This window comes from Tetrao urogallus (assembly GCF_951394365.1).
Source record: "Tetrao urogallus genome assembly, chromosome: 12".
NCBI classification, from domain to species: domain Eukaryota; kingdom Metazoa; phylum Chordata; class Aves; order Galliformes; family Phasianidae; genus Tetrao; species Tetrao urogallus.
Window position 1 is genome coordinate 9,997,241 of NC_136825.1, and position 24,974 is coordinate 10,022,214.

Here is a 24,974-nt window from a genome sequence, read left to right on the forward strand (position 1 = left end):
TACCTGATTGGGGGGTGGAGAGGAAAATGACAACAGAAGCCTTGTGTCTTACTTTACAAGGAAGTGGGAAAAGCAAGGTATTTGTTATTATTGCATCTTGAGGGTACAGGACATCAAGACAACAGAGCAGGGATGGCTTGAAAACACAGAAGTATTTAATACTACTGAGTTCCTCAGTGCAGGAGAAACATTAGGAATTGACAGCTCAAGAAACAGCAAGTTCAGAGAGAACCTCATCCTCATGAAAATCCTGATCAAAAATTACTAGAGGCCAAAATAACATTTCTGGAAATTAATGCTATATTCTTTACATTGCTCTTCATATACTGCCTCTTGGAACCTATTAAGAATGCAGGACTAAGAGACAGCTTCTGCTTTTACCTGAAGTAGGGTGCCCCACTTTTCAAACAAAGGTTAGATATTATTTACTATGTCTATTAAATAACCATCGTATACTGTATTTAGATATCAGACAAGTCAGACAACGTGCACAAAGAAGGAAAACCTCCTGCCTCATCACTATTTCAGTCATTTGACAGTCTCCTCTTCCCATTACAATGCAGTGCAAGACCAAAAATACAGATGCATTAGTTACTAGGTAACTACATTTGAAACTACTGCAGCTTTGCCAGTATCTATCCTGAAGACAGGCAAAGCTTATAAACTAAGCTCAACTGTAATCAGATTCCCAATGGTATTACAATTTTTTAGACTATGTGTTTCTTAATATTTAAGTGCTGCTACCACAACTTATTGACACGCCAGCTTCCCACTCACATCAGAAGTATTGTAAAATATTCAGAAATCTTTATGATATACAATATACAAATTCTACAAAAATTGTTAGCATATTAAAAAAAAAAAAAAAAAAAAAATCAGTCCCAAAGATATTGCCAAGGGCACGCTGAAGTTTCTCAAGTTTCCAAATAGCAAGTAAATTCTTCCTCATTAAAAAAAGCAACAAAAGTTAGATTCTCAAAATAAATCTGTAAAATTTCTATCCTAAACCATCATATAGTTCCACTGGAGAAACAAGCATGTTTTGAAGACCTACAGATGAAAAGAGATATAATAATATAACAGCTGTTCATAATACATGAAACTAGTTGATCACTGTGAGATTTTATTTTTTTAAATGCGTACAAATGTAACAGTGAAAAACTGTTTACTGAAAGATTACATATAGAAGTGCAAAGCCTTTGGGATAGGCAGATAAGATTCCACAGACGAGACGAGTTGCAGAAGTGACAGGACATGAAATAAGAAAAAGAATGTGGGAAAAGTGGAAACATGAAATTGAAAATAAACACTGAATATTCTATCATGGCACCAATTCCACTGATGTTGTACAGTAGTTACTGTAGTTACCAAACAGAATTGTATTTTATAACAAGTCAAAGTATTTGCAGTCAAAGGAAGATTGCCATCTGAATTTATTTATGCAGAGCTGACAAACAGGCAGTTTCAAAGCTGATGCTGTATGCACATGGAGGCTTGTGGTAGAAACAATCAACCGGTCATCAGAACTTATTAAACCACAAAAAAAATTATCTACTGCTACCACAGCAAACTCAGAAAGGTAAATTAGAAGCTCTTCAATGTAAATACATGTACATATTTGCACAAAATCATTAAAGCCAAAAGTTCTGAAGTAAAGACACTGGAATACATATATATGAAGTTATCATGTAGAGTATTTCTCCAGATGCTTAGAACCCAAGTAAGGTCTTTGCTTACCATCATCCTCCTAAAATTAAAGACAATTCTGCAATCTATACATTTAGTTCCATCAATTTTGGGAGTGCAACAGATACTACTTCACAATATTAACCTTAACAGAAACAAAAAACAGACATTTCCCAATTACTCATCACTTTCTGCACCACTGTCTTCTGAAAAGTCAACCAGTTCTTCTGTCACTGCAGCAGTGCAATGCAGCTTTTTAGTACCTAGAAGTAATTAACAAAGTATAATACTCATAAAGCAAGACAAACTAAGAGCTTCAAAACAAATATAAGAAGCCCTTCTGGCTACAGACTAGACAAAAACACTACAAGACACTGGACTAAAATGTTTTCTTTCTATGCTACTCTGACAGAAAAAAAAAACCACTGTCTGTGGTTTGCTAGTAGAGGTTCTCTCGAGTCGAACAAGAGTTACGTATATGAAATAACTCAGTATTTTAAATAAAATGCAGGTAACAAATCTGGATGCAAATTATTTCATGCACGATAAACGATAACAACTTATTTGTTCATTCCTTACCAACTGGAAAAGGGCTTTTGTCTTCATCATCTTCCCAGTATTCAAAGTCAAAAGACACATGAGGATTCTGTTAACAAAAAAAAGTCTGAAATATCTGAATTTAAAAACAGATAGCATGTTGGGAACATTCAGTGATTCTCAAGCTAATTTCCACTTCACCTTGTTCTTTAGTAACTTGCACCATGCTCCTTTTTTCTCTTTTCTGAGGACAATAATAGCCTCTTTATCCTTAATCACACACGCAGACTTTTCTGTAAGTATACTCTGATACAGTTCCATATCGGCCAAGTAAAATCTGCCTTCTGAGCAGGCACTATATTATAAAAAGAGGAATTAAAAATATTAAATGCAAGCCAACAGCTGAACTTTGTGTTTATTAAGCTTAAATTTCTTAAACTTACCTGAAAATTACCTTTTCCTTAGAGAATTCACATTTGTAGTCAGCTATCCTTGCTATTCGAACCTTCACTGTAACAGCCTCTTCATTTTCAAACCATTTTATTTTTGGATAGAAACTACAATAAAGTTTAATTGGAGTTAGTCCAAAAATAGAAAGTAAGCTGCCTTAACTACAGCCAAGATTCTCACACCAGGATGCCAATGAACAGCACCTGTATGCATACTCAAACCCTAACAGACTGACTGAACAATGACAGGAAAGCACGTCAGGATGCCAGCCCAGCCTGTTACAACAGCACTGCCATCCCAGTCCTTGGAGCAGAACACCTGTTATAGTTCAAGTCAGGAGACATGCTGCATTCCATAGGAATAAACCATACTGCCTCATGTAAGGACAGTATGATAGTCTAACCTTGAAACTGCAAATAAACATACACTGTTCTATCTACCAAGGAACAGGGATAGGGGATTTGTTGAAAGAATTAAAATGGGCCATAATTTCCAGTTGAAGACATTTACATTATTCTGTGTTTTTTCAAAGAATATTAACACAAAGAGAAAGACCAGACCAATTCATCTCATTAAATACCAACATGCAGAGACAAGAGTAGGAGCTACAGTTTAAAGCTCAGATAAGATAGTATTTGGTGTAAACATAATCCAACCAACATCAACCTGTAATACCTATTTACTGCCAAAATAATATCAGTAAGGATAACTGTCCTGTTTAGCAGTTCACAATAAAAGGAAACATGACTGAATTTTTGTACCATTTCTGCTGATGCAGTGAAGAGTCTTCTGCTTCCTTAGTTTGAGCAACACCATCTACAAATAAGAAATGCAGGAAGATATCCTATACTTACCTATACAAGCCAGGTACTTCCAGAACACCCCAGTAACACTATAAAATTAATTTGCTAGCAGTCAGGTTACAACCATAAGCACAACTCCAGCATTTATGTCAGATGATTCCAACTTAGAAAGAATTCATCAATTTAATAATTCAAATGAAATTTCAACTAGAAAAAATTACAGGTGATATTAAAAAAAAAAAAAAACAAACAAACCACGTTTTTCAGGTAACAAAGGTCTTTTCAGTCTTCCAAACATAAGTTTAACAGATCCCTGAAACAACTAATAGTAATATTACTACCAATCACAGCTCAAAACATGGCATTACTGTCACTTAGCAGGTGGTAAACAAAGCAAAAATAAACTACAATAGACATTCCAGGACCTTGCGATTTTTTCTTCCTCCCCCCCCCCCCCATCACTCAACCCTCATCTCTCCAAACTGAGATTTCAACTGAAGTCAGATCATTTTCTGTCCTTTTCTATGGCTAACATCAAGCCATGTGCTTTTAGTCCTCTACTGACTGAATACCAAGTCCCTGAATACCAGATTAAAAGGAAAAGCTATCTTCTACCATCCTGAATCTATATAATAAAAGTTAGACTTCTCAGTGAACAATGCTGTAATTCAGCTTGGATATCCCAGTGAATTTTAAATTTCCTCCAATGCTTTGGCCTTTGACAGCAAAATGTTCATCCTCTCCTTTTAACTATTTTTAACTACTTTTAACTACTTAAAATTTCCTGCTCCCACATTCCAGAGCTAAACAATTCTGAGTATTTCAAGCACAATGAATACCCAAAGTAGTAAAACAGCTATATTAACATGGCTTATTCACACAGCATCTTCAGACTGCTAACTAGACTTACTCTAAAGATTAGCTATGTGGTACTTGTCCTGGGTACTCAGAGAAGTCTGCCCTGTTAACTGAAAAGTATTAACTTGAGAACAAGTCTAAGAGGTTTTCAGAAAATGATGAGAATGCTTACCACACAGATGACTCCCCATAATCGCATTAGAAGAATTACAGTTTTCTGAAGAATTTTCCTTTAGGGACACATCCTGCAGTGCAGACACATTTTCAGGACTAGCTGCATCCTCCTTTATGCTTCTGAATACAGGAAGACATACTTTTAAAATGAAGTGTTTAAAAATGTTAACTATCCAAAGGATTCCTAACGAGAGTTGGAAACTCTATTTAAGTTCTTAATTTTAACATATACGGATAATAGCGCAGAACTTTTAAAACGCACTTCCACACAAAAACCAGCCAAGTTATTGTCTTAATTTTAGCTAGGATTGTTTTCTTCAGCATCTGATACGATGCTGTTTTGGTTCTAGGGCAAAAACGATAGCACACCAATGTTTAAAACAGCAATTGTACAGAGCCAAGGCCACCTGCCTCAAAGGGCACAAGGAGCTGAGAGGAAACAGAATTCTGACAGCTGACTTAAAGCAGCCATAGGGATATTCCATACTATATGACATCATGCAGAAGGAGTTATGAAGGGGGTCAAGGGGTGAAAGGAGAGTTTGTCTCTCACTCTTCTTTTGCTTGGGGAGCTAGCACGGCATCTGTAGGGGCTGGTGAGCAATTGCTTGCGCATCACTAATCAATATACATTTATAAATACACACACTTCGCATAATTAACCTTTTCTTGATCTTAGTAAATAGCTTCATCTCAATCCATGATTTCTACTTTTTTTTTTTTTTCCTAAATTCTTTTCCATCCCACTGGGAAGTGGAGGGAAAAACAAGCAAATGACTGCGTAGTGCTTAGCCACCTGCCAGATTAAACCACAACTATGAATGCCTTTATCGTATGCATTTCAAATGAAGAATCTTGGAATTCTTGACAGGTCACAGAAAGACGTGCCCTTCCACACTACATCCTTACTCAGTTAAGAATTTTTTAAACAGCAATGTGTACTGAGTTAAAACATCACGTAACCCCACTCATTAAAGAGCAGTGCCCTAATCAGTTAGATGAGAGCAGATATTACAAACAATATCATCTGTTTAAATAAAAATCATACTCTCCAATGAATAATGTAAATATCCAGTTATTTTCCTAATAAAACATTAGCCGAAAACAATTTGGAAACACTCACAAAGGCTCCAAATTCTTTGTATGACTTAACTTCACGTGCTCACACAACTTCTGAAGTTGCAATATATGTTCTGGATTATCAGTTCCCAGACCTGTAGACAAAATCTCGGATCGCACACTGTATTCATTGACATACATCTTCAAATCTGAAAGCCTGGTAACCCGGACCTGGAATTACAAAATGTACTACATAAAAACCACAGCTCAGACTGCATCTCTCCAACTCTAAGCTATTGTTTAGCTAAAAACTTTAGATATTTGCCCATTTGTTTCTGATTTTTCAAATGGTGAATAACTTACTAATATTCTCAAAATAACAGCTGGTCTATGTAAAAGATTCAACCTAGTAAGTAAATAGAAAAGTTCTAGAAATGATTCCAGAAATTAGGACCAAAATATACACCATACAGTTATAACTGCATCTTTAGGTCCCTCAGTTTATGGAGGGGAACAAAAACAAAAGCTAAAAATCAAGAAGAAAAGTTGAGATGCCATACTAGAAAGGAAGTATGGAAGAAAATCACTTGCAAATTATTTTCTCTTTCTGTTCAATTTTTCAGTTCATTGAATGGACAGGAAAACAAAGCATAGCACATGTCAGTGTGCAGAAACAGCCTAGGGTACTCCTGAGCAGAATCAAAACAGAAAAAAATGCATCACGATCCTGACATACAGAGATACCTCATCAACATCTCCTGACCTTAAAAAGATTCTGCAACCTCTGAACTATGCTTGATAGCAATTCTTCATAGAACTCCCAGCTCTTAAAATTATTTTCAACAGACAACACATTTGTTTATGCCATTAGGAAAGGCATAAAACACATCTGATTTTTCTAATTTTCTTTGCTTGCTATTACTTTCCAGTCAGTACTTCCAGCAAAGATGCTTGCTCCAGTCCAGTCCAGTAATTCTTACGGGCCATGGAATTGATAGAAAAATATGAACATAGCACTGACCTCAACATGCTACTTTCAGGAAAATTAAAAAGTCAGTTTTGACAGAAAAAATAATTTCATCACATCTGAAAAAGTAATTCAAAAAGATCAAATCTGAAAGCAATCGGCAACTTTATGACTGAATAATAAAAATCATAATGCAACTAGTTATACAACAATCAATCATTCTCAGGGTGAACAAGTGGCACGTTCCCTTTTGTCCCATTCTCGCTGGTGCAAGAACCAGAAGAGACAGTAAAGGCTTAGAAATATAGTCAGAATAAATTAAGCCTAACATAAGAGATCTTAGATACTTGAAAATAATCTCGGAGTATATCCACCTGGACAAGATATTCAGATGGCTTCTTAGTACATCCAGCAAGAGAGTATACAACCTTCAACAGTCTATTTTTGTTCTCAGTCACACAAGAATAACACTAATTAAAATCAAAATAGGAACCAACAGAAGGACAGATACAAATGAATACTCTTGTTGTAAAGGAGCACTGTTAGAAACATGCAACTATACATACCATTGGGTCAATCCAAACTGTATTTCCTAAAGTAAGTACTACCTTTGCTTCATGTGGTTTCCTTTCAATTTTCTGATGAATATAACGAGTCACCTAGGAAAAACAAAACCATCTTTGAAACGTATAGCAACATAAATTGGCAGTAATTTCACTTGTAATGAAAGCCTTCTGAGCTTAACGACAAGAGCATTCACTAAATAAAAGCAAGATTTTGAGCAGAGTAACGAAATACTAAAACCACACCATGGACTCTGTGCATATCGTTCGGTATGCAGAAGGATATGCAAACAAGTCAATTTAGAGGCTGTCCCTCTCCCCACAGATTGGAAAGCAGCAATAACTTGTTCTGGAAGAAGTCATTTAAATCACATATAATAAAACTCCAGAATTTCACTATTTTTCTTAGCCAACAAAATAGTAACTTGAGCTTCTCAGAATCAAGCCCACTATCAGTTATTCATTCGTAACATTAATAAGCAATGAAATGGGTAACTAAATTCACAGTTCATAACTGTTTTCTCATAGAAAATAAACACACAAATTAAAGAACTTCAGGAAAATACTAAGACAAAAACCAATGGCTATTACCCTTGGGTTCCACTCAGTGTCATTATCAATGGGTTTAACTCTACAAACTACAAATTCCACAGCCTGAGGTGGCAGATGCTGAAATCTTGCAGGTAAGTGAAGAAGCTGACAGCTCTGAGCTTGACTAGTTCTGCCTTCATCTACGTATTTGATTTTGATGTTTAAATTTCCTTCTTCTTTTGAAGAAGTCTCTACCACCTGGACCCTTCACATAGTGGAAGAAGACAACAATTAATATTCATACAATCCGTTAGGAAGTATTCATCTGCTTTCCACAAAAAGTAGAAAACTCACAGTCAAACACTGAACTGGTTATGGGGATACGTATTTGGATTTTCCACTGGGCAAATCACACTTCTTTTTAAAATTTGTTTTAAAGACTGATTTGTATTGCAGTCATTTCCTGCTGTTTTCGGAACAGGGTGTGGAGGCAGGGTTTGTTTTTTGTGGTTTTTTTTTTTTTTTTTTTTTTTTTTTTAAATCGAACATTGAACATTTTTAATATATTAAAAAAGCATACATGAATAAATAAAAAACACCATTACCTGTGAAAGACTGTTTCCTCACAGAATCCATACAAAGCTAGTTTTTCTACCTTTTGAGCAGCAACTCTATTACTAGTCTCCTTAAAATACTCATTGATTTCTTCAGCAAGAATCATGTATTGGTCCTTTTGTTTATCTACAATACGACCAAAGTAGTTTGTTGCATTTACAACGTGGAGAGGCAGCACCTGAAAGCAAAACATAAATTGGGGGGGGATAGGAAAAGAAGAGTGATTGTTTCTGAAAAATGAGATGTGTGATATAGATGTATCGGAACAAACATAACATAAACCCTCTTCACACTGAAAGCTAGGACAAAAACCTCATCATTAACACAAGTAAATCAGACACCAAGCCTGAATAACCTGCAAAACAATTTCAGTTCAAACTAAGGATAAAGAAAAAATCTGGCGTACTTGATTCTGCAACCCCTTCAACAGACAGACCAAAAAAGCTAAACAAGAGAAAATATTCCAGAAATACAATGTACATACTGCAATAGTATTAATATAATTTGAAGAAAAAAAAAAAAAAAGTATTATGTTGAAGCAGCTACATAAGACCTGCCTTCTTAGTACTCAAGACAAAGAAAAATTAAAACAACTCACTGTCACATATCCAGATGTTTGTATAGTTTTAGATGCCATATTCTGGAGCATGTCTATTTGTGAATTAATTTGATGACGATCTGGACATACTGTTCTATTCCTACATTAAAAAAAACCATGAGTAAAATCTGATCTGATGTACCCAACAGGATAATTCATGGAGGAAGTAGATTAAGTCATTATTCAGGGCACTTTTATATTTATATTTATTTATTTATATTCAGGGCACTTTATATTATTAAGGCATTATTCAGGCATAAGCTTCAGGATAATATATTATGTACTCACTTGCAAGTCCCAAACATTTTAAGATTGGTGCACAACGGCCTTGCAAATTTCTTTTTTTCTTCAGCTTCTAGCACTCCAGCCAATCCTGGTGGAATGTCAGCTTCAGCATGCTCCAAATAGCGCAGGATACCAACAGTGTGGCACTCACTGTTTTCTGTTAGCATTATGAATGACCTTGCCTGTCGATGGTCCTGATCAGATGAATCCTAAAAATACACATTTGTTCAGCTTTTATGTATCCACTACTAAATCACCATATGTTAATATTAATTTGCCGGAGATTCACTCAAACCTTTATCATATTATGGAAGTTGTCAGACATGCTGTGTAGACGCTGACCGAAGATTGTTGGAGAAGAAGGAAAACTGAAATGTATCACACAAGACGCATCTGTAATCTCCAAGAACTGCATGCAGTCATCTGTTAGAACTGAACACACGATTTTTACATAAGGTAACCGACATACTTGTGAAGTAATGCTTTACATACCTCATTTGCAATGGAGAAAAAAAAATATTAGAATAGACATAGCACTAATAAATAAAGAGACAACTGAAAGTAATTTGGACAGAATTGACCTGGCAAAGTGAAGAGAACCTAGTACAATATTATATAATAATATAATGTAATATAATGTAATATAATTTAATGTAGGACACCTTTCTTCAAGTCACCATGAAGAAATAAACAACCAGAAAACAATAAAGTACCCACCTAATACAACATGACTGCCACTGCTATAGCTTCTTGTCCAATGCTCCAAGAAATCCTTGAAATTAAACTCCATTTCCTTATGTATTTTGAAGACAAATATTGAGTCACTCTTCAGTGCCTGATGACAAAATAAAAATGTTCTTCCAATGCAGTGATAACTGCTCTAAGAAACCCTTAGTAATTTATCTTAGTATCAAGCATACCCTTGCTAACATAAAGAACTGAAAGCAAGGAGGAAAAATAGTCAAGTTTTTAGGTTGTTTATATGAAAAATACTGAAGATGAAGTTAATCATCTGCTGCACAAAGCAAAAAGTATTAAAGCTGGCCACTGCATGGAACTGAATATGAAATGAACTCTTTTGTATGTTGTTTAAGATGCGCAAAGTTGGAATATACAGCGATTACTAAAAACTCCCTCTAAAAGCACAAACATCATCTGTAGCATCGACAAATATCTTTTTTTCCTTCTTTTTTTTTTTTTTTTTTTTTTTTTTTTTTTAAAGTAGTGCCATCTGTGAAGAGTGAAATTTAACCCTCAGACATTCAAATAAAACATATACATAAATTCAGGAACTTTGTTGTTACCTTATATACTATTTCTACTTCATCTATGGAATTAGTGAAAACCAGCACCTTCTGAAGATTATTAGGAGTAAAATCCATTATTTTGAGTAACACAGCAGTTCTCTCGCTGCTCACACAATGCTGCACAACCTAGAAATTGACATAAAATAGATGGCTGCTAATTAATATAATCTATACACATCTTACTACATAAGATGTAGTCCTTCTAACGAGTACTGTGTATCCGTACATACATCATGATAGAAGAGGTAAATGGTTGCTCTAAAGTTTACAGAAAATACAATTCTCACAGAGATAAACTTAGACAGCTTCCAGAAGAATATTTTCACAAAATTAAAATCCTATACTTAAACATTTGATAAAAATGTTCCATTAAAATTACAGCTCCGATTTCTCAATCATTCAATGTTAAATGATTTCTTCAATTGAACTTTGACATTTTCAAGTACCACTGAAAAAAATTAATTTTTTAAATTAATGCTTAAAAGCATGCTGCACTCCATGAAACACTTCTATTACATAAAGCACGAAAGTGCTTAACATTTTCATTTCTGCTCAACCATTTATTAGACTTCTCACAGGAAGGGATGTCTCTTCTTTTGGACTTCAATATCTAATGTTGCAAGTTTCTTCAAGTTTCCAATTCTTAACCATTTTTAGGTACAGTAAAATTCAGGCTGCACATAAGAATAATAATATAAAAGGTTTTAAGGGCTCCACTGGGTTTCCCAGCAATTAACAAACATCTAAGAGCTCTTAATATCTTCTTGACTTAAGATTTAGAAAAGTAAGTTCTTCACTGCCTGGCATGCCACAGTGAAATTGATTTTTAGAAGTTGTATTTTAGGAAGACTTGAATCAACAGGTGCAAGAACTTTCCAATTTTTGTTTTTTGGTCATAAAATATGATTTGCAAATGCTTACATAAAATTCAGACTTATCTGCATTACAATGGATAGTTGAGGGAACATCTTCACCTCAGTCCTAGGAAAACAGTTAAATCACATTCACCTACTGCAGAGATTATTTTGCATGTTTTCTAAGAATCACCTCGGTTTATATGTGGGAGGCACACCTGAGCAACCTGAACTGCAATTCCAGCACTATCCAATCAAAGCAAACAAAAACCCCTTCATCATTATAAACAATTGATTGTTTGGTCATTATAAACAACAGAATGGCTCAGTTAACAAATAATTACATCAGCTCCAAGCTTTTACCTGTTGCACATTTCCATAAATGGAAGCTTCTTCCAAAGCTGTTATCACAATGTAAGGATCATTCATGAACTCCTTTATTAAGATTCCTATATGCTTATTCCATTGAGTTCCAACAGCAATAATTTGATGTGGCGAGTACTTCCATTCCTCATTAACGAGATTTTTCTTGTAGTAACCTAGTATAACAGAAACCTATAAAACAAAAAGTGGTTTTACAATCTTATCTAATTCCAATGAGTTTGTAAAAGCAGAGAATACTCCGCTCTTCCTGTCACAAACTAAACTACATCCACCAAAAACCTCCACACCACCTCCAAGACTCAAGTTTCACAACCCAAAACAAAGTTTGTGGTTTCTGTGCATTCACCCTGTTATTCTAACACCTTCTGAAGTCAGCAGAAAGTGAGAAAAGAATGCGAAGCACAAACCTACACCCTCTCGCAAATTGATGGCGCTAACTGATCACAGATAACACTGCTAAGAACCAAAGAAGCTAAATCCTTTACAAAAAATCTACTAGGGAAAAAAAAAAAGAATACTCCAGTGTTGCAAGTCAACAGGACCTTGATAAAAGACACCTTAAGATAAAAAGGTTATTCAAAGGCTGGTAAGATGCATATGCAACCTAGTTAGCTGGGAACTTAATGCTATTCCTCTTCTAAGGTCCTGTTAATGTTGGGACCAGCTTCTCCTTGCCAACAGTGACAACAAAGCCCAAGAGAAGTCTTTCCTATATAGTATGTAGTCATTCACTTCTGCCTTTCATTTTACAAGAACTAAGGATCTTACCAACAGCTTACAACTATAGCTGTTCATAAAATCTGATAAGAATGTCATTAACTGATAAGAGGGAAAAGAAAGTTCCTTAGAGACAGAGGATGCACATCTTAAAAGGAGATTAAGGACTCCTACACAGAAGGTACTGATAACAAAATGGGAACAATGCAAATGTTTGGGAGACCACTGACAGCAAATGAAGAAAGCATGATGGTGCAGTGACATCAAACAAGACAAGACAGCTTTCCAAATAATAATGATAAAAACCCAACCAGACAAAAAAAAAAATACAAAAACTAAGGGAAGTTAGATTAATAGATGTAATGCTACAGTGCAATGCAAAGGACAGCAATGATAGCAGGGCAGCAAAGCCCTAAGCTGCAGCAAGCGAGGATAAGCCCAAATGCAGCAGCCACAAACACAGAAACAAAGGAAAAACTACGTTACCCTTGGAAGGCCTCAGGTACGCAGGGATCTCTAGAGAGATACCTTCACCACCTCTGCCAACCCTTAAATGAGGGCTGGGAAGGGGTCCATCCTAGCTCCACCTTTTCTGGTCACTCAGGTGCACACACTGAGCTCCCCTGAGCTGCCCCTGCCTTCCCACCAGGTGCTCAATCACTGCTTCAAGCCATGACTTAGCATTTCTGCTACAACAGACTGTAAGACTATTAAAATACTTCTCCAGTGTTTCAATCTACCACAAATACATTGTATGGGAACTGCTGAATCATGGCCTGAACCTCTGATTGACCACCTGAGGCAAGCAATGAGTCAGCCACAGGAGCACAGGTGAAGGCAATTCATCTGTGCTGCCAGAAGGGGTGGAGCCTGGCTGCACCTCTCTTAGATCCATTTAAGAGCTGACTGCCAGTGGAGAAGGATCTCTTCTGGAGATCCTCTCTGCTCGAGTTTCACAAGTGTCCCCGGATGTGGGTAAGCATCCTATCTTTTCTGCTTTGGTGTAATAGCTATGGAGGCAAGCTCTCTAGTATGCCTCATAACTATAACATCTGTACATTCATTGATTGTACATACATATACAATTATTTCTAATTCCTTTGCCTTTTCTCAACTCTACCACAGGGTTTGAAGAAAGCTGGTATCTGTACTACCATCCACTGTCTTCAAAATTGCTAGGGGCATTAGAACTGAAAGGCATTTTACCATCAGAACCCATTTACCTGTTCAGCAGCTTCAGAGAATAGTACCTCAATTTCATCCAAAATAAGATGGCAAAGTCCAGAAAACAAGGAAAGGTGATATTTATACAATCTCAGGAGACTATATGGTGTAGTCACAATTATTTCACCTACATGTTAGAGGAAAAAAAGCTATTAGTTTTGATTTGTAACCTTAAAGAATACAAGTAAAAACACTAAAGAACACAAGACCACTAAACCATTTCTTCAGGTACCCTTCTCTAACCTTTATGATTCTACCCATATTCCAGGAGAATAAGAATGAAAAGCTTCTGTAACAGATCAGTTAAGATGTCTACTCTTAGATGTCAAACCTGAACTGATATAAAGAAAATCTGCTCCTTAAAACTAAATACCAGGAAGCTACAGGATTTTAGAAAACGTGAGAAGCCTGAATGTAACAAGTTAAGGAAATAGGATAGCACTTCATTTTCCAATAAGCCTTCATTAAAAGAAAACTTCAGAAGCAGACATGCAGAATTTAAACGTTTAACTGCTTGCAAAAGCAGCCTCCCCATTAGAAAAAAAAAGTTAAAAAAAGGAATCAAACACATATTGCAGCTTAAACACACAATCCTGATATGTGCAAACATATGAACAGGTATTATAAGACATCTTAATTCATCTACCAGGCACATAAACTTGAATAAAGGCTATAAAAACAGATGCTCAGGTATCAACAAAATGCTATTACAAATTTAGTCTCAAATCAAGGAAGTCTGTGATCAATCCTAATATGGCATAATCTTCATGAAATCCTAACCTGGTGAAAAAATAATTATTATGGAGTTCATTAAAAAAAAGACACGGAGGTAGTAAAACAGCCTTAATACAATTTACTGTTAAATAATAGTACTGAATTTCAGACATATCACTATGGAGTTACAGCAGTAAACAGCAGTAAAGAAACAGTATACTATTACAAATGAGTAACTTAATTACTTCTTTCACAATTTCCTGCCATTAATACAGCCCGTGTTGTTTTCAAGCATCATGAAGAAAATAAAAAATATTCTTACATCCTTGGATTTTCACTGTTTCAGCTTCTTCTCTTTTCTTCCCAAGTATTATCAACATTGGACAACTCAGTCTGGAGCATCTGCTGTATTTTTTCAGTAACTCAAAAACAAGCTGTGCCTTCCTCCAACCAGGACATAAAATAAGCACCAGTGGCTACATATGTATACACACAATTTACATTGTATTACTTACAATTCTCAGCTTTTATCTAAAACTATCACAACATTTATAGCAAAGAAAGTCTGAAAAACATGCCTTCAAGCATTTCCAAAACAGAACTTGTAGTATTGCATCATCCAATAAAAGATGTTACAGATCCAAGGAATCATATACCAGGTTACCCTGAGACAAGGACTATGCAGTAACTAGCATAAAAGTCTAAAAATTTAATAGCAGTATCATCTGATCTTAGTTTGCACTACATCATCTCCACAGAAGACCTTTACAACTTCAATAGTTCTATTTTTCTGAGATCTAATACAGAACAATATCCAGTATTTCAAACAGCTAACCAACACAAATTCAGTGAAAACAGGCTAACCCTATAAAAATAAAGGCTAGGAATCAAAGTGATGTAACAATAATCACTTGTTAAGTATTACCTGCTATGTCTTTGACTGTTGTATTCACCAAGTCCAACTATGTAAGCTTTTATGCAGAAGACTTATATAAACTGGCAAACTTCATGAAGATCACATTAGATATGTACATTCTGGATACACACTACTTTTTTTTTTTTTTTGCATTATTATACTACAGAAAATCTGATAGTACTTTAATATATACATACTCCACTTCTTTTTGGCAAGGCTTTGTAGCAGTTTTCCATTTGCAAGAAAGCAAGAACTGGTGGAATATATAAGAAAGGGTCATTTCCTTGATAGGAGATGGCAACTACATCACATCCTCGAGCTATTGCTGGCCAAGAGTAAGATTCTGCGAAGTTAGGGCCTAAAAACTTATCCTGAGCAAGTTCCTAAAGAATGAGATATTAAGAGTTCCATGTGAAAACAGTACATTAATTTACAAAACCAGACAAAACATGGAGTGCATTTAAGAGCTTCCTGATCCATTTCACAATAAATATCCTTAACACAGAGTACAAAAAAAAAATAAATTACTACATTAAAATGACATGACTAATAGTTAATATGCCAGCAGAAACCTACACGATGCTTACAGGTGTCTGTCAGCATCTCTTTAAAACTTCATTTATTTCATCACATGAAAAACATCTTAAGACATCCCTCAGTCAAAATAAAGTATTATTATAGGAGCATATTTAGTTTATAAAGTGAGAACACCACACACTTGTTAGGAGAAATGCAGCATAAAATCAGATATTGGTGTTACCTTTTTCAGATTATCGTGAAGTGGTGCTTTTTCCAAAATTGAAGTTGGCTCAATTTTGTTGCTAAGAAAGACAAAGCTTCGTTCTTCTCTAAGGTTCTGAGATCTCTGGAATCATATGAGTAGAAGACAATATTGAAGGCAATACATAATATAACATCAAGTAGCTGTAAAAAAACAGTTCAGCTGGCCATTCACAGAATGTTACAGAAGCAGAGCAGGATAATCATCTACTGCTAACAATATTATTTCCTTTCCCTTTCCCCCCAAAAATTCTTAATTAGGTATTTCACTTTAAAGTTCTGTAGTGGTTGTCACCCTACAATACTCAGCAAAACTTAAAAAAAAAACAAAACAAAAAAAAAAAAAAAAAAAAACACACAGTTCCTGTGAAACTCATTTTTCCCTCCAAGCTGGTAAAAGAACCAGTTGCATTGCTATCAGAAAGCAAATTTCTCTTTAAATCACCTAGCATAAAATGACAAAAAGACATCACATTCACTCTTTGAAAAGCAGAAAGAGGATCCATTACCAGTCATTATTTGCCTAGAATTATGGATTCATACTCCTTTCCTCTCACTGATATTGTAACTACCTTCAACTATGCCAGTAACCACCTCAGCACTCATGGGCTGACCTCTTTAAAATAGCTCAGAAAACAACAGCAAGTGAAAAAAAAAACAGAAAAAGCAAGACAGTAGATTAGACATAACAAGTACTAAAAAAACAAATAAGAATAACTCCAGGGAATGTATGCCATGCTACAGCATAATGACTACTTTGTTTTCAGGACAGCACTAAAGCTCAGCTTCTTTCATTTTCAGAAAACTGGAAGTCCTACTGTAGACAGCTTCACCTTCATAAAACCACAGCAAAGGAGAGTAAAAAGAAGGCAGAATCTTTTCAAGGCCTACAGATTTTGTTTTGTTTAGTTTTTTTGTTTTGTTTTAAATGTTCCTCCATGTAAAGAAAGAATATTCTCCTTCAACTATACAAAGAATTAGCATGGTCTCACAGACTTAAGTTATGCAGAAGAACTGGACAGGTGACTACAGTATTCCTTATCTGTCTGGTGTACATTTAATCAAATTCACCTTTGACAATTTATTACAAAACAATACTTACAGATTCATTATTTTCATTGAGATCCATGTTTGATCTTTTGTATGTCTTTTCAAGAGAGGAACTAGAAGCAGTATGGCCTAGGAAGAAGAAATTTTCAAGTTATCTCAACACACAAAAAACCGCTATTATTATTTACAGCCACGGTTACCAGTGGTTTTGTTTCATTCCTGTATCATTTGCTAATAGTAAAAAAAAAATAAAAATAAAAAACCTCCATCAGGATGGAAAATTGCATACCTTCTAATGGACTTGAATCACTACAAGTGGCACAACTCGTAAATCCTACAGTTTAACAACTACTTCTGTTTAAAATAAACCCATTCAAACGCAAAAACAACAGTAATGCATCAAACAACTAATTTCAATAATACCTAATGCTATTAAGCACATTTACAAACACCAATACAACTCACAGTTTTTGTCTTATGCACTACAAAAAAAAGAACAGCTCAAAGTATTCCTGCATCTGGTGATTTGATGACTGTGAAGTCAAACACCTGTCATTAACAACACTGTTTGATTCGATCACTGGATTCAAACTGAGACAGCAGGCTCAGGTTCAGTATGGCCAATCACAGATACACAACATACTGCATGTTTCTGACATAGTGTCCCCACCTGCTTCAAGTTTCATTGGTACCTTCTCTTGCAACCGCACAAGCCTGAAAGCAAGTGCTGGATTAACAATTTCTACTGGAGGAGAATCAACATTTAACGATGTCTGGTTATCTTGTTCTTTTGTTGGACTTTGAACATTCTCTTTAGCTTCCTCAAAATGAGCAAACTTCTTTAAGACAAGATCATCATTAATGCATACCTAAAAAAGAAAAGATTATCTTTGACCAGTACCAATATCACATACTTAACAGTATATTTCAAGCTTTCAACAGTAGTAACACTTCAGCAGTATTAGTGCTTTTTGAATAATGTTAAATCCAGAATAGGAAGCCATATGTTCCAGTACCTTCTCAAAATAGATTTTAATTAGCTGTAAATTTCATGCTTCTCCAGAAAATTTTGTACTCCAATAATCTTTTCTGTCAACCCTAAACATTCAAAACTATTAAGAAGAAAAGCAGGTTATTATTTTGATTCAGAAGGAATCAAAGTGTGGCAGACAAAACGTATTACTATACCAAAACTCCAGAACTCTACTGGCTCAGAGATCAGTGACTGTATTAACAATTATGATTCTGAACCGATGGAAGGTCTCAGACTTCACACATACCTGAAAAGTTATGGTCTATGGCAAAGACCACAGCTCTAGGGCTGAAAGTTGGCAGAACACTCCAAAAAGATGCAAATGAGTTGTTTCATAACTACAGTATGGCTGCATAAGCTTGACAGTAGCCACAGTAAAGCATTAGCAGAAGTTTCACGTTTTGGCAACTGGAGCTAGTTTTTCCCCAAGATTTGAGGATGAAGTCTTAAGCAAAAGCAAGCATGAACTGATATTTAAAGATTTTTCAATTAGTCAATTGAAAAATACTATTTAAAAATACCAGAAAGGCAAAGAAGCGCACTAAATAATTCACTTAGCTGTCCATTTCAATTACCTATTTGCGTATTTTTATTTTTAAAGTTACATCTCACCATGGGTGCACAGAGATTAGGCATAAATAACTTTTAATACTTCTTGAAGAATATTAAAGACATTATTCCACCTTGTTTTAAGCAAAGAAAATATTCTAATGGTTTAAAACAGGCACCAGATTCTGAAATATATGCAGTTTTACTACATAGTTCAGTGTTATAACCTCCAAAAACAGACATACATTACAGCTGGAAGAAATCCAGTAGAACACAAAAACAAACAAACATACACAAACATAGAAAATAAAATAGTACACAAAGCCACACCCAGAATAATTGCAGGTCATCCAAAGTTACCTCCACTAATTCTATCTTAAAATGAAAGTGCTCTGGTTTTAACACCATTAGCATCCACATATTTTTTTAAAAGTCTCTTCCTAATACAGATACCCTTATATTTGCTTCTTTTTTAAAAAATAAGAGATTGGAATAATAATTAAGAGAGTAACTTACTCTCTTACTTCAATTTTTAATGACAGAAATATCTTTAATGAGTAACACAGCACTTACTATATCTGACAAATGACAAAACTCATTACTAATGCTTTTCAGTCTTAAAAATTGCAGAATTATGATTTTTACTGTAAAGCGTACCAACAGGTTTGTAGACAAAGAAGTATCCTACCTTTTCATCTTCTATTGTCACATAAAGAATAACATGAAATGTATCATCTTCCACAGAACATAACTTCGCTTTGATTTGTGTAGTTGCTAAAAAATAGCAATAAACAAGAAGTCCAGTATTTTTCAAGCACACAAAAATAGAAAGAACGATGAGATGAGTGTGATCTATTACTTTCAAGAGAAACTAGTACAAATGTTTTGATTTTTTAAAGGAACAGCAATTTTGCAATACAGCAAAAAAACCTTAACATTAGAAAAGCATTGCTCTCAGTCTCTGAGGGAAGACAGAACTGGAACAGACCAGTGACTGGTCCACAGACACCAGTCACAGTCATACAAACAGAAGTGTTCACATTCTACCCTCAGATGAACAACACAGAGTACAAATGCATACTTTCCTACTTTGAGACTTTTTCTGAAAGAAGGTATACTTGCACATTTGCAAAGTTTGGTTAGGACATTAATTAAAAAAACAACCCTAACAAATAAATGATGTCTGTTATAAAATTCTTAAGTATTTCTCCTGCACACACTACTGATGTACCAGCAATAATAATAATAATTAAAAAGAGCATAATATTGCTTACCAGTCTGGGAATGTTTGTGGAATCGAGTTAATATTGCTGGTGCTGCCTACTACCCTCTGCATAGCAATATTTGACACTTAGATGTGCAAACACACAACTTAAATAATGAAAAGTGCCATGTTCCCACTACGGTGTGAAGTTATTAGTCTTAACAGTCCTTACTGTTATTATGAACTCAGACACTTCTTCCCAAATATCATTTTGTACAGAGTACGCTGTACTTGCAAGGAAGCAGGTAGGAAGCCTTTCAGTAGAAGCACACAAGATCAGACAAACTCAGCAAAGAACTGTTTTGAAAAATCAAAAGCTCTCTCATACCAAAATAGCACAGTTGATATGAAGAAGTCTGGATGAGCTACTGAAACACCACACATGATTAAGGACACAAATTAAGCAGAGAGCAAACCATTCTAGCTTACTTAGAAACTATGCTGAGCACAATCCATTTAATAATGTAACTATAATCAAGATAATCTCTTCTGAGCTGGTGTTTTATATTCTTGTCACACAACTAGCAAAAACAGCTTTAAGGCTGATTCAAAGAATTATGCTGAATACAAAGAAAGGCACCACTGTTAGTAACAGTTGTTATACGAGTGTTACCTTATTCAACCCATCCAAAAAACCCAAGAAAGACACAACTTAAGACACTTGCCACATTTTACACAGAATGGAAACTCACAGTACTCAAGACGCACGACTACATGTAATCTTGACTAAGTCAACTCACACAGACAAAAACAACCACGCAACTCATTTCTATTAAGAATTTAGTGAAAATTAAAAATGAATACATATTCAAGTACTATGTTTCTCTGGTAACTTATTTTTCCCCAAAACAGAAGTGCCAATTTTTACAAGACTTTTACCTTCCAGAAGACTTTGAAAATACCGCGTAGCAGCATTATCCCATCTTTTGGCTGGTCTAGGAAAAGAAACACAACCAGTTATCCCACATTCACACCGTCACAAATTCAAATGGTAATCTGAATAGTGAGGCACGTATCCATCGAGTCCTGCTAAGTCTCAAAACCTGCATCTAATAAAAACATAAGCAGAAACTTAATACTCTGAATATAACTCAGGTTTTGATTTATCAATTCATTCCTAGAACAAACTACTTGAAAATTATTGGATATTGCTTTGCCAATATATGATGGATACATCCAACCCAGAACAAACTAGTAAGAATAAAGTAGTACAATAAGAAACAAAAGCAAGAATCCACTTACAGAACACATTAATTACTTGAAATTAGTATTGAACAATTTTACAATGAGCACTTTATAAACTCTGAAATTCTAAAAATTTGAAGTATTGCAACAAAAGTGATAGTGATAGGACCAGAGGGAATGGCTTCAAGCTACGGCAGGGGAGATTCAGGCTGGACATTAGGAAGTATTACTTTTCAGAAAGGGTGGTCAGGCACTGGAATGGACTGCCAAGGGAGGTGGTGGAGTCACCGAGCCTGGGGGTGTTCAAGGAAAGGCTGGATGTTGTGCTGAGGGACATGGTTTAGTGGGAGCTATTGGGAATAGGTGAACGGTTGGACTGGATGATCTCTTAGGTCTTTTCCAACCTTGGTGATTCTATGATTCTATGAAAAACCTAAATTGTCATCGCCACCTTCTGCAAATATAAAATATACAGATTCTAACAAAAAACAAATATACTCTGGTTCCCTCTACTCATCTACTAACCTCTCGATAATTCACAAAAATAGCCCACTCAAGATGCTATTCCTATCCAAACTAAGTTACTATTTTTTCTGATGGAGTATGCAAGTAAAACATTTTTTCTTTCAAAGTGTTTAAAAAAATCACCTGTTGGACTACATCTAGTTTTGAACATCCTTTAATAACAGAAAACAGTAGTTTCCTTGCTATGAAGTCATACTCCGACCCCACAATATAATCACATCTGAAAATCTTCGACAACAACATTCTATAATTTAAAATAAGAACATTCAAATGCTTTCCCTTACCAGCAGACTCTAAAGAAAACCTTTTCTCCAGTCCTCCAGAGTTGATACAAAGATGACAAATACAACAGGAGACCAAACCATTTCAAGAAGAGAGAGAAAAACAAAGCTATCTAAAAACATTATTGGAATTTCCATTCAGGCAGAATGTGTAATAACCACAAACAAGACAGTAGTGAGATGAGCACCCCAAGAAAGAACACAGAAGGATGAACTGGCAGAGAAGCTCATGTGCTAGCAACCAAGTAACACAGCTCTGGGATGGTAAACAAAAAACAAGAACTGCCAAATGCTCATCAAAATATTAAAAGATTCAAATAGATGAGAAAACAAACCCCAAATGATTAGGGAAGGAATTTTATTTATGAATTGCTGTTGTAAAAAAAAAAAAAAAAAAAAAAAAAAAAAAAAGATGTTTCATTCTCAAATGAAATTTTACATCTGAGAAACACGTGACAAGAATACAATTACGGAACCCTACTTACACTATTTTTGCTGTATCTTCACAGAGGTTGACATGCAAGGTCACAGGCTTTGTGCGATACAATCCACATTTTTTTGCTCTAAATGGGATTTGCATAAATTCTTCCACTGCAACTCGAACACTTAAAAACAAAAAACAGAAATAATCTCATTCTACAGATTACATTCTCCAGAAGTCAGTGGCATTTCAAATACATCCTTTCATTATCCTATGTGACAACACAGTTCTTCTAGATGTTTGGCTCCCACCGTGAAACTCCGCACTTCCTATTTAGCAGAGAAAGTTCAATTTGAAGTCTTTTCATGATACTGTATGTATGTTTTCTGGCACTGCATAAGCCATTTGACAATTCTTACTCTTCAGTAAAAAAAGTAATATATGATTAAAACTAAGGCTAAAATTAATATACTTATTTGTATTTGTACTCCTTACTCTTAGAAAAAAAGGTATTATTTATATATTGGTCAAGACTCCAGTGAAAGCAACACAATTATCCCTTACACATGACTTGGTGGGAGACCAAATAACAAGAAACCAGTAAGTAACCAGAGTAATCAGTAAGACATCATCTAGAGCAATCTTGTAAGACCCATATGTTATCACTCTTCTTCTAATTTATTTTACACTGAAGCAGTATATTATGCATTTAATTCTATGAGAACACATTTTAAACTTATGGCACAGTCAAGTTGCTTTCTGATACAGAAACATTCAATTCAGAACTATCTTTAATTTAAGATTATAAAATATTTATCTCTTCAAACAAATAAGTTTTCTTAAAAAACTCCTGGTAAATGCTCTTGTTGGATATCTCGTTAAATACATAAATATTAAATATAGCTGAGACATGGAAGAGATTTTTAAGATACATTTTAAGATTTTAGAAACAGTGGGTTACATGGTGTTTGTTTGTTTTTTAAATGAATCCCTTAATAACAGAGGAAAGTACATTTCAGCAATGCTAACTGGCAGTCATATTTCAATCATCACTGCCATATTTGAATCTCCAATGATAAAGGCTAGCAGTTTCTTGTGGACTCATTTCAATTAAGCCAGTAAGTTAGAAAAACAGTCACAGTATTTTACATGCATATAAATGTCAAAAAAAGAGACACTTACTCTTTTGATTTAACAAAAACATATTTTGCATAATCCACTAGAAAACATTCTATTTGATAATGGTCTGCACAGTACATGATCGTCTTAACAACTGCTCTACACCAGCACTTCAGCTCCTCGCTGAAAACCACACAAAGCTGGAAAAAAAACAAAACAATGGGTTCTCATGATCTGAACAAATTATACAGTTTACTTAGTGGAAAAACATGATACTTTCTTTACTAGGTTTACTTTGTAAACTGCAAGCATTATGGCTTATGTAGTTATGAAGCTACGTATAAGAAAAATAACCCATACTGATACAGGTTTCTATTTCACAGCAACAATTTCAAAAATAAAACAAGCAAAAATTAACACATCTTGGATACTTCACCCCTAAACCAATGTAAATATCACATTATTTCTTTTTATGTGTAGAACACATCAATGATTTTACCTGGTCTTTTTCTAATGTTATTGGCTTTACTTCATCTTCACAAGCTTTGTCATAGAACTGATTCATTTCTGTGTTCAGCTTTTTATACCCTATTTCATCAACTACATGAGGCCCGCATCCTTTCATAGTAACCCAAAAGCAACCTGGATCTTCAATCTGGTGTAAAAGGCAGACAAAAATAAATAGTATTATCTCCACCTGAAGCGATAGAGTGATAGGATACTTCTACGAACACCTGGGCAGTAAGTGTAAAAATAAGATGCAGTCTTTACTGAGGTACCTTAAAGTTATGAGAACTAACACTGAACAAACAATATTAGTAACAAAACACCTTTCAGGATCAAAGCTTTAGTTCAGTAACTGATTTCTCAATTTGCCCTCTTCAGTACCACGATACCATATCCATTCTGAAAAGCTGTAGCATTATTTAATAGGCTTGTTAACTAAATATAATGAGTTAACTGCAAACACATAAGCTTTTTACTTGAACATTACCTCTGGAGTATGCAAAAAAAAAACACCAATACATTTTCTTCAGGTTCAGAGGATCTACAGGACAGCTCATTTAAAATAGAGCCACAGCCTGCTCAACTTTTTAAAGTATTTGCATACCAGTTTTTCAGATAATAAGGGTATTCAACATTTGAGGAAAATAAGTTTCTGCAAGACGTCCTACAGGATTCAGTTGAACAGCAGATGCTATATTTAAAATTATGCAGGATACCTTCCATTTTAAATTTTAGCTGCATCCTTACTAACTTCTTTTCAGAAGAAATCAAGACAGAAATCGAAGTGAGAAAATTTATACAATCCACATATATCCCTACCACACGTATAAGAAATGACTACTGAACAGAAATAAAGGCATCATCTTTTTATTTGCAAATCTGACTTCCAATTTCATTGAAATAAACATTGACCACCTTAACTTTCAAAAATATCAGCATACCCGTAATACGAAGACTTCCATAATGCCCAGCCGTTGAGTCTTCTTCAACACTACAAACAAACCAACAAACATTTGGT

The 24,974-nt window shown here is 34.9% G+C and overlaps 1 protein-coding gene across 1 annotated transcript; it reads right to left on the bottom strand.

Annotated features, from left to right (window-relative positions):
• Positions 1-1,863: 1,863 nt before the first annotated feature.
• Positions 1,864-24,918, bottom strand: TDRD12 (tudor domain containing 12; the record flags this gene model as incomplete). The annotated part of the gene is made up of 28 exons (XM_079541631.1): positions 1,864-1,949; positions 2,266-2,332; positions 2,425-2,578; positions 2,667-2,780; positions 3,435-3,489; positions 4,507-4,628; positions 5,632-5,798; positions 7,101-7,193; positions 7,689-7,893; positions 8,234-8,421; positions 8,842-8,941; positions 9,130-9,335; positions 9,422-9,558; positions 9,844-9,961; positions 10,431-10,559; positions 11,651-11,842; positions 13,612-13,739; positions 14,649-14,802; positions 15,440-15,625; positions 16,003-16,107; positions 17,125-17,201; positions 17,743-17,941; positions 19,343-19,428; positions 20,798-20,853; positions 22,395-22,514; positions 23,513-23,649; positions 23,949-24,104; positions 24,898-24,918. The coding sequence occupies 28 exons, from the start codon at positions 24,916-24,918 to the stop codon at positions 1,864-1,866; spliced, it is 3,558 nt and encodes a 1,185-aa protein (XP_079397757.1).
• Positions 24,919-24,974: the final 56 nt, after the last annotated feature.